The sequence below is a fragment of the Curcuma longa genome, chromosome 2 (assembly GCF_044706935.1).
Source record: "Curcuma longa cultivar G26 ecotype Majalengka, Jawa Barat chromosome 2, ITB_CL_G26_1.1, whole genome shotgun sequence".
NCBI classification, from domain to species: Eukaryota; Viridiplantae; Streptophyta; class Magnoliopsida; order Zingiberales; family Zingiberaceae; genus Curcuma; species Curcuma longa.
The window spans coordinates 1,249,963-1,261,804 of record NC_133862.1 but is presented as its reverse complement, the minus strand read 5'-3'; the positions used below and the strand labels follow the sequence as shown (position 1 = coordinate 1,261,804).

The 11,842-nt window shown below is 36.3% G+C and overlaps 1 protein-coding gene across 1 annotated transcript; it reads left to right on the top strand.

The window, feature by feature from the left end:
- Positions 1 to 3,723: 3,723 nt before the first annotated feature.
- LOC141815887 (putative xyloglucan glycosyltransferase 6) lies at positions 3,724 to 4,523 on the top strand. The gene is made up of 2 exons (XM_074703756.1): positions 3,724 to 4,308; positions 4,398 to 4,523. The coding sequence occupies exons 1-2, from the start codon at positions 3,784 to 3,786 to the stop codon at positions 4,470 to 4,472; spliced, it is 600 nt and encodes a 199-aa protein (XP_074559857.1). The 5' UTR covers positions 3,724 to 3,783; the 3' UTR covers positions 4,473 to 4,523.
- Positions 4,524 to 11,842: the final 7,319 nt, after the last annotated feature.

Sequence of the window (11,842 nt, the reverse complement as noted above, 5' to 3'; positions counted from 1 at the left end):
GATATTCACCCCCCCTCTAGCTTGTTTTCGATCCTACAGAGAGGAGGAGAGTTGACGCATGAGGTGATCGGAGAGAAGACACGTAAGATAGAGGGAAAAGAGGAGAATAGGTGGCGAATGCCAAGTTCACATGCATGGGAGAGAAAAACAAGAGAGGAAAAAAATTGTTTCCTTGAAAATTTTCTATTTCATTTTAAATCGAGTGAACAATTTAATCCAATTAAAATTTGGTACGACCATAACTCAACCAAATTAAATCCAAATCAACCCCGATTTGAACCCATATAATCTTTATCTCCATGCCTATCCGATGGTTTCAATTTGAACCAATCCATCTTTGACTCAATGCCCTCATTTCATGTTCAACAAATTCGATTTGTCTATTTTTAGTGATTTAGGATTTTGATAAAAATTAATTTTAATATAATTTTTATTTATAAACATCAATACTTAATAATGTTTTCTCAACTTCATTCATCTTGGATGTTGAGCACTTCTCAACCTCTAAATCCTTTTGTTATTGAGTCAACGAGCCTCCCTCCTTAGACTCATCTTCCTTTTGTGCCGGTGAGGGTTCTTTATGAAGCTTTATCCATAATTCCTTGGTATCACGATACTCACCTATCTTACACAACATGTTATTATGCAAAATATTTATAAACATTTGTGCTACCTTACTATTTGCCTTAGATTTTTGAATTTGTTCTCAGCCCATTTCCTCGTCTTGAGGAGTCTTCCTTCGCTATTCTTTGGGGTTTCAATTCCCTCAATTAAGATAACCAATTGTTGATGTCTATCATGATGAAATATTCCATCCGTGAATTTCCAATACTCATTTCTTATTATGAATAATGGAGGTACTCAGATGTCATATCTAAATCCATCTTTAGGATCCATTTCAAATTTGATTTTGGTACCACTTGTAGGTATCTAAGAACTCTAGATATCAACTCTTTCTCTTCCTCTAACATTGTTCTACTTATAGTGGTCAATCTGATGATGAAGAATGACTTCGCTTTGATACTACTTGTTGGGTATCATAGAGCTCAAAAATATCCTTCCTCTTCCTTTAGCTGCTCTTAAGGCGATCAGTCCAATCAAGAGAAACTCTTGCTCTGATATTACTTGTTGGGATCGGTGACATTGTTAGAGGGAGTGAATAGCGTTTTGCTTTGTTTGTTGTTCATCGATCATGTGATCATCTATAAAAGGTTAATACACAATGGAAATATAAATAACACACAGAGAACATAACAAACATAAGAAACATCTTGATTTAACATGATTTTCCTACTCCATGGCCTAAAGTCCTAGTGGCATTACCATTATACTTTCTTCTTGTCGGATACTTTTTGAAGGTGGAGAAACTTCATACAAATCTATTCTTTTACAAACAACACAAACAAATATAAATATACAAATGATATTAAATGCCATCGAAATAAACTAGTTTACATAAGAGAACTTGGCTTTGATCACGTTGTGGTTACTTGGAATTGCCTCATGAAGGGCTAGAATGCAGCAACACTTTCCTCCAAAACCTCCAAGAATGATGTTTGAAATCTTCCATAAAATCCTCTTTTATAGTCTTCAAGTCATGACTAGAATTCACCTAACAGCCGACTACTTATCACCATCAATCGATTGTTCCATTATTGATTAGAATGTTCTTTGTCATCCCAATGGCTTAATCTGCCTGAGCAACAATCGATTGCTCCTCATCATCAGTCGATTGTTACATATCAATCAAGTTTCGGATCAACTGTAAAATATTATGCTCGCTTTAAAGTGTTATCATTAATTGATTGTTGAAATACATCAATCAATTGATCTCACCATAAATCCTCTTAAATCTCAAACTCATGGTTTAAGGTTCATTAGTCGATTATTATTCCCATAGCAGTCTGCTACTACCTTTGTTCCAGCTTTTACAAGACTGAAATCTCATCTTGCTTAGTATCTGGTTGACCTTATCCTATCATGACTTCTTTTGCCTAATATCTAGTCAACTTTGGCTTGTCGGAACTTCTTTGATTTAGTATTCAATCAATCCCAACCTATTAGAACTTCATCATTATCTAACATTCAGTCAATCTTTACTTATCAAGACTTTACTTCTCATGCCTAACATTTGATCCTCACTTATTAGGATTTCACCATTGCCAAACATCTAATTCTCCTTGATATGTTTGGGCTTTCCATCTCATACATAACATTCAATCAACTTTGACTTACTAGAACTTCATCATTGACAAACATCCGATCCTTCTTGACCTATTTGAATTTCTTATCTCATACCTAGCATTTGATCATCTATGATCTATTAGAACTTTGCTCACACGTCTAACATCTGGTCCTCCATAACCTAATGGAATTTCACATCATTGCCAAATGTTTAGTCAATTGTGAATCACTGGGACTTCGCTTCTTATGCTAAATGTTTAGGCCTCCGCAACCTACTTGGACGTCACTTTCAAGTGTCCAATCAACTATGATCTACTTAGATTTATATCTTATGTCAAGTGTATGTCCCTTATGATCCATTTGAACTTCGCACAACCATCAAACATTAATACCCAAATCAATCTTGGTCAACCTTGATCAAGTCGATTGCACCAATAATTTATCCCTTCAAGAATCTCTCCTTTTACATAACATCACACTCTCAACCATCAAATATATTAATCAAACATTAAAATCTAACTCAAATCAATTCGAATTGATCAACCTTGACCGAGATCGATTACACCAACAACCTCCTTGCTAGTTGTAGCACCCTTCTAGAATATACGGAAGACGATTCCAACTTCTAAACTAGTTATGAGTTGTGATTAGTCTATGCTATTTTTATTTCTTTTTTAATTTAGTCGACTATTCTCAATTTAGTGTGCATCAACTACTAAGTTATTATTTTTGATTAAAATTATTTCTTTTAGATTTAGATTTTATTTTTGTAAAAAATTATTTCTAATAGGAATGATATATCTTTGATCTTTATTGTTATTATTATTATTTTTTAACATTTAGTTTTTTAATTTTTAATATTGTATATACATTTTTATTTATAACTCACAGAGTTATGTATACAAAATTATGACAATTTTTTTTACTGTTTTATATTTTTTAAAACTAAATTTAACTTATAATAATTTTAATTAAAACTATTATATAAATCGCGTGTAATTCTATCTGCCAGATAACAGATTGCCCGTTCTTGTGGTCAGCTTGGTCTGCCCGCACGTGCTGCAGATCAGGATCCCGTCCAAGCCAACTTTTACGACGGCGACGGAGGCAAGGGACATCGCCGCTCATCTTAGCTTCTCGTAGTTCCCAGGGCCCACGGAGCAATTTTGTTTTAAGCAGCCTGATAGTCCTGCAGCTGGACAGGATCCGCCCATTAAGGGCCCTGCTGCCACCGTCGGTGACCGCGGCGACCACGCAAGGTGCTGCTTCCTGCTCCCATCCTCGCAACGTCCGCATAGTCACCCCGTGATTCCGATTCAATGCCATTCATGATTCCAAACAACTGGAATTCGAGACCTCTCCTTCCGTAATTAGAACGTGGGTCCGATGAATTGAAGAATTAACTAATTTGCTATTGGCAATTTACATGTTTTTCTACAAGGCTTACATCTAATTCAGAGGGCTCTCAATTCGGCTATCCTCTCACTAAATAAATAAAAGTACATTTACCATTCCACCCCTCGCCGCCGTTGCCCCAATTAGGGCGACGAGTGCGAGAGCAGAGGGAAGAACGATAGCGGGAGAGATCCCATCGCCTCGATGTCTCCTCCGCCGCCCAACTACGAGTTCCAAGAATGGTGGAACAAGGAGCGCCTCAAGGCCCATGGTTTCCTCTCGCCCTCCACCCCTCAGTCGCCGCTGCTGGCGACCACGCCCGGGGACGCCTCCTCCGAATACGCCGCCGTCGAGATCGGTACACCCACCACTCCTGTTGCTGCCGGCAAGTCCCGCGGCCGAAGCCCCCGTCAGATGTCCTGGTTCCTCCTCCTCCGCCTCGTCGGCTCGGCTTTCCTCCTCGCCTCCCTCCCGTCCCGTCTCTTTGGCCTCCTCCGCACCGCAGCCCGGCGGATCTCCACACCCACACACCGCCCTGCTCCTGCCTCTCGCCTCTACCGCCTCATCCGAGGTTTCCTCGTCATCGCCATCCTCCTCCTTGCCCTCGAACTGGCCGCTTATTTCAAGGGCTGGCACTTCAGCCCTCCGTCCTACGCCTCCTCCATCGAGGTCCTGGAGTTCATCTACGCCAGCTGGCTCATGATCAGGGTGACCTACCTGGCGCCTCCGGTACAGGCGTTGGCCAACATGTGCATTGTGTTATTTCTTGTGCAGTCGGTGGATCGGCTCGTGTTGACGCTTGGCTGCTTCTATATTAGACTCAGAGGCGTGAAGCCGGTCGCATTGGTCGAGTATGGAAGTGCCGGAGATTTGGAAGGCGGAATGAATGTTGATGAGTATCCGATGGTTCTTCTTCAGATCCCGATGTGCAACGAGCGAGAGGTAAGCTGATATAGGTTCCTTCCTCCGTCGCCCTTATTATCAACTGATTTGTAGATGTTGTCCATTTATTTTTAATTGTTGTTTTACCAATATCCAATTGTTACACTTAGGAGAATATCTAGGTCCTAGCATTATGCTCAACATATCTTCCGTTAGCAAAACTAGAGCTACTCAGTAATGTTTTGCTTGCATATAGAATACTATTTTACTTTTGTTCACTTAGTTATCTTTCAATTGAAGGGGAGCCTTGGGGTAATGATAAAGTTGTAACCGTGTGACCTAGAGGTTACGGGTTTGAGTCTCGAAAACAATCTCTTGCAAAACAAGATAAGCCTGTGTACAATAAATCATTCCTTCGAATCCCACATTGACCGGAACTTCATGCACCAGGTTGTTCTATTTTTTTTATTTATCTTTCAATTAAGTGGTGGTTATAAAAAATATTAATCAAAATTTTCTCTTTTTCATATGAAAGTGTGAAATTGTCACTATTATTGTTGCTTAGAGAAAACAGCTATATTCTCTATACTGTGTCTTTAATTGAGAGTTATAACATAAGACAAAGAAGAATGAGTCTAGTGATGTAAAGCCATTTAATATTGGATTAATCTAGAACAAAGATGATCCAATAATGGATTGGTGAAAAGCTATTGAAGTCGAGAATCAATTACTTGATGAAGTAGGAGGTTCATTACAACTATCTCAATTCTTTACCCAACATATTGAAAAAGAGTAACCTAAAGGAGATATTGGCGTGAAAGATGATAACGAAGCATTTGATCAAGAATTTATGTTATCTGGATCTCAACTAGATGTTTTAAAACATCTCAACCCCAAAGACAATCAAAGGTCCAGAGAATAAAGAAAGGGATAGATAAAGCTCCTTTAATTTCTAATAAACAGAAAGGAACAAAAGTAAAGTGCTTCTTTTCAAAGGACTAAGCCAATCGATGATGGGTCGAAATTCATTCTATGCAATCAATGAGTAAAAATATGATGAGATGAGAGTAATAAAATATTGAAACCTTCTAACATTGCAGTGATGATAGCAATGCCCACAACAATGCAACTATGCAGGTGATGACAACAAAAATGCACTTGGTGGTGGTAAAACTTATATTCCTTCAACTCTAGGATTTGAGGCATGGATATTCAAGTAAGGTTATTCTTACAATTCAAGATGATATTCATGATAATAGAGCTATTAAGGGGGCGTTTGGTTCAGGTTATCATGTATAATCTTAGTTATGTGATTACTAGGTAATCACATAAGCAAGGTTATAGGGAATAAAATATAACTTATGTTGTTTGGTTCAATTCTATATGATGCAATAAAAACTTATTTGGTTGGAGGTTTTAGTGTATACCTTAGTTTAAATTTACTGTATTATCCTTGGTTTAATTCTAAACACTTTTACCATTAAAAAAATTTAATATTTGATTATTTTTTTAATAAAATAAAATTATAAATTAAACACTGACATGTTTGTATTACTTATCCTCTATTCTCGATTCATTATGATATTTTAAATATACTTATGAAATACGCACATGAAAAGGATGATATGTTAAATATGCGCATTTCGCTTTAGATTGATTCACAGGCCTCATCAATTATTCACATTTGTAGAAAGAACTAAATACATTGAATTTTCTGCCACGATCATGGCAGACCAAGCTTACGTGTCTTTGAAGCCCATTTCGTCGACCTTCATGAACGAACAAAATCCCTTCTTTTTGGCATACTCGTGGATCCACTTCCCCAATTCGAGCGCGCCGAGGAGGGCGCAAGCGGAGAGGACGCTGAGCACAGTGACATTAGTCGGCCGGAGCGCCTTCGCCTGCATCTCTCGGAAAAGAACTAGCGCCTTGCCGGGGTGGCTGCTTTGGACGCAGGCGGTGATTATGGAGTTGTAGGAGACCACGCATCGAGCACCTTCCCTGCAAAAGACTGCACGCACAGCATCAAGATCGCTGCACTTGGCGTACATGCTGATGAGAGCGGGGAGGACGTAGGCGTTGCCGGCTAAGCCGAGCTTGAGGGCGGCCCTTCGGCAGGGCTTTGGCGATGGCGCAGGCCTTAAGGAGGGCGGGGAAGGAGATGGGGAGGAACCGACAGAGGAAGAAGTGCTTAGGGAGATACCAATGGCGGAAGATGAGGCGGTGGGAGCGAAGGGGGAGGGGGAGGCGGCGGAGGAGAAGGAGAAAGGGGAGGAAGCAGAAGACATTGAGCGTTGGGATGGAAAGGAGAAGGACGATGACGAAGAAGACGACGAGGAAGAGGAAGAATTGAAGTTGAACGCCATGGTTTTGACTCTCCCGATCTCCTGCTCGGCATCGGCAGAGGAGATTTCTAAGTTTTGGAATCGCAATTTGCAAATGACGCCAGTCAGGAGTCGGCTAAAAATGGATTTAGGGTGGTTTGATATTTGATACAAGTTTAAGGATATTTTTGTCTTAAATGATAAATATTGAAGGGTATGTTTAGGATAAATTTATTGTTAACCTCGGAATTGTGAAAAACCTTACCTTGCTAAGGTAATCAGATTACAGGGTTATAACCCATTTTGCTAATGTGGCAGTAATACTGATTACTCAGGATCCGTTGATAACCTGAACCAAACAGGGTTATCATTGATAACCTTAGATAGATAACCAAGGTTATCAAAGATAAACCCCAACCAAACGCCCCCTAAGAGTCACGATCAACATCAAAATAAGGGCGACGAAGAAAATGAAGCTCATGATGAGATATACAGGAGAGTTGAGCTAAGATTGATTCCAATTATGGAGGATTATACCCTTAGCCTTCTTATCATAACTCTGATGCATTATGTCATGACCGGAGACTTCCATCCCTATATGGAAGTTAGCCTCCTTGCTCGAACAATATTCATCCCTACATCAAAATCCATAAATAATCACTAAGAGTACATAAGCTGTACGAACATAAATATGCAATATTTTGTTTAATGATGCAGACAATGTTCGACCTCAAAATCTGACTCTACCATACCATAACATGACTAACAACTGACCTCGTGTAGATAATGAAATGAACAATACCGAAACAACAAAATGTATAAGTAGCCAACTATGCATATGAAATAAGTATAATGGACTTTGTAGAAATCGTCTTCATAACTATCGCTGAGTATCTCTGTACAATTGTCCAACTTTATTGACCAAATCTCGAAAATCGATTCAAGTCTGCGAATTTGGAGGTCAAAGGAAAATGAAAAGTGAGCACAAAGTGCAAAGTGGAGATACAAAAAGATGTACATGAAAATATTATTAAAGAGGGCAACACCATCAATTATCATTTATCTTCTATGTCATTCGTCTTTTATTTTTTTTAATTAATATCATCAGTTCACACTATTATCTTATTTTATTCGACCACTTAATATAATTTTTTGAGTGGGTAAACGACATACAATCTACTCATTTAGAATGTGTCATTTAGGAAAAGGGGACGACTTACATTCAACTTAATACAAACACATCATGTATAAATAAAAAATATCAAAGTGAGCGACTTGCAATCCACTTGAAAAAGATGCATCGTATAACAGAGTGAACGATTTGCAATCCACTCATAACGAAATTGCATCATAAGTATGCATCTATACATACATAACTAGGGTGAATGACCCGCAATTCACTCAAAAAAGATGTATCATGTATATAAGGAGTGAACGGTCCGCAATCGAACCAATATGGAATACATTATATGAATGTATATATACAAACACATACATAGAGTGAACGACCTGCAGTCCACTCAAAAAATACCTTATATAAAAATAAGATGAACGACCTACAATTCACCCCGTGAAGAAAATTTTATCTTAATTTGGTCGAAATTTATACACGCACAAAAAGACTCGAAGGCTCCTTTCAAGATGCGGAGCAAAGAGAATTACTTCATTCTTTATTAACTTGGTTGAGAAGATATATATCTTCTTATGAGCATTGAGTCGAAACTCTCTCGTATGATTATATTGCTTGCTTCAGTTATAAGAATTTCATAAACATAATTTATTTTTGATATTCATCTACTTTTTTTTTATTTATTCATCTACTCTTTATTTCCTCATAATAATTCAGGTTATTCCTTTTTAAATTTCATAATTAAACTTTTGGACAAACAACAATAGACCGTTTATGAAAAGAACAAACAAATATGAATGATGAAATCAAACCATAAGGATATATATAGAAAAACATGCAATCTATTATTATCTTCTAACGGAATGAAATTATTGATATTTATTATCATAAAAAAAACCTTAAGTTGATTTATAATAGGAAGTCGCATGTGAAATAACATTTTAACCAAACAAGAATAAAAGAATGATGTTTTCATAGGTTATAATCCGAATAAAATCAACGACAGTTTATAGACTACAATTAATTGATTGGTATCCTATAATATGAAAGAAGTAGCAAACGTGAAGAGCTAAGGAAATCTGGACAGTTGGTTGAGTTCCAAATCAATAGAACGATCAAGAAAAAGGGATCCAATTTAATTGTTTAATCATGTACGAAAGGAGATTGAAAGAGATCAAGTAGAAAACTCCACCTCAATTAAATATCCACTCGCGCTTGATGCTATGAAATGTTGGCAGTGCTGCGACGATGTGCGGCGGCGGCGACAACGATGACGACGACGACGACGACAGGGATCAAGGACGGCGGTGGCGGTGTGAGGAGTTTGAGGGTAAGAAAAGAAATCATTTTTAGGGAGATTAGGGTTTAGAGTTAGAGGTTTTAAAGGAAAAAAAAGGAGAAAAGTCATGAGGAAAGAAACGTTCACCCCTTTATTTGCATTTTTGCATAAAGGTCCAATAAATTTTAAATTTTATAACTAAACCCTTTTTAATTATTTCAAGATAACACATTATTTGCTAATCTATCATTTCTAAGGGAGATATGTTATCCTTATCTTTGTCCTATGTCTCTACCAGTGTATATACCATTATTGATTCCAACAATACTGCCCAAACTCAGTGGTGAATTGAATCATGATGAACATGTGGATAAATGAATATCAATACATGTCTTTGCTTTGGATGATTATTTGATTGTGGTTTTGAAAAACTATGAGCTAATCTTCAAAGGATTTACAAAGATGTCTCAAGAACTGATGCTTTCATTTGATACACAATATTCCTTTTGGTATTAGTAAGGTGGTATAATGTGGTCTTTACTAATTTCATTAGGGGTAAGGTGTTATATTAAATATATTTGTATGCCTTTACCTAACATTCTCAAATTGTCCAACATCTGAAACCTTACAAAAACCATGTGGAATGATGTTTTTTAAAATAAGAAAACAAAAAAAAAAACACATAGAATAAACACTTATTCATCCAATAATGATTATATGTATCAATAAACCAAAGCCACTGCCCCCTCATTATACAATAGGAAATTTTCATCTGCATTCTAAACCAAATTTAGCTAACACTTTTGAGTATTCTTAAAACACAAAATTAATAATGTGAAGTTGAAAAAATTCCAAATAAATGTAACATAAGCAATGCTCATACTCATCAAAACTACAAAGTTATGGCAATTTGAATTCACTACATATCTATATATCTATGAAGATGTTGAAATTGTAGACTAATCTCCATGACCATTTTAGATACAAGATTTCATATTCAAAATAAAAGTAGTAGAATAGTTTGAGGAAGAAGTTGTGTCATTACAATGAATCTTCTAAGTGATCAAGATTATTTTGAATTTTATTATGTGCAAAATGATAAACGTATAGATTTCAAATTTATACCTTATATTTGTTGTAGAAGATTTAATAGGCACCAATATCTTGCAGGTGAATGTTGAAATATAAAATTGATAGTAACACTGACCGAAACATAAATTCAACCATCAACATCTATTACAACTAAATATTAATGAAATGTTATTTTAAATTGAACTATTGCTCATTTCATTATGTGAAATAGTAATAATAATCTATATTTTAATTGTAGAAAATTTAACAGACAGCAAACAATCTTGTAGAGCAGAGGGTAGTGTTGAAACATAAACTCAGCTGGCAACACTTGAAGCATAAACTCAACATCTATTGCAATCAAATATTTCACTTATATTTAAAAGTAAAAAATACCAAAAGTGTATTTGAGCGACATGATATATTATCAAAATTTTATTTCAAATGAGAGATTAAAATTCTAATGTGACTCTAAATTTTAACAATGAATTAATTCTAATACAAATTCTTTAATTGAACATCCTATTGACCTAAAAATGACATACTCTTTACGTTTGTGGCATGACATGACCTACCTATTGTGTAGGTCAACCACATAACACAAACTATTATGCTAAGCATGGTCTAAAATCTCGACTCGTATCATACTTTCGGTTTACAACTGGAATGATATGATTTCGGTACTGTATCATGCTGTGCTGATGTAATTTCGATATTTTTTAAAATAAAATATTAATTAAAAATAAAAAATAATTTAATACTAAAAAAATAAAAAGATAAAAATAAAATAAAATACTTTTAAAAAAAATAAAAAAAGGGATTGCACAGGTGTTGCGACCTCATGGGGTCGCGGAGGCTGTCGCAATCTTGTGGCGACCTCCGTGAGGTTGCGGGGGTGTCGTGGTGCCAACGGGGTTAACGGCGGGTGGAACGATAAATTTTGTCTATTTCGCCTAGCATGGTACGGAATTTTAAAATATGATGTTAAGCCATACTGCAAAATCAAATGCGAAGGCATATGTGCACTGCAAAAGATTTCTCTGTTGACTCATAAAATTGGCATGCGATCACAAAGAAATAATCTTGGTGGCACTTCATGGCCCAATCTTAATTTTGCCTTTGAGCTTATAATCAACTCCTATTTTATAGTTTTTATTGCAATGGTTTAGTAGAAATCATCAGCCACCCTTACACTAAACCTTTGAAAACTGCATGTAGAAAGAAATCTCAGAGTCCAGAAGTTATAATATTAGCATCTTATTGTAAGAAGTGATCTGTATTACAACATTTTAATGCTTGCAATCAACCTACTCTTAATGCTTACAATTATAAATTCAACCTATTCTGGAATGCCAAATGAAATAATGAAGATTATAATTCCTTCTTTGTTTTCTTGTTATAATTAAACAATCTTCACTTTGTGACTCTTGAGACTTATTCTAGTTGTATTAAATGCAAATCTTTCATATTTTTATTTTCTTTTGTTTTGCCATTTCCATGCCCTTGTAATCTAGAATATAACAACGACAACAACAATTGAGCCTTTATCCTATTAAGTGAGATCGGCTATATGATCTT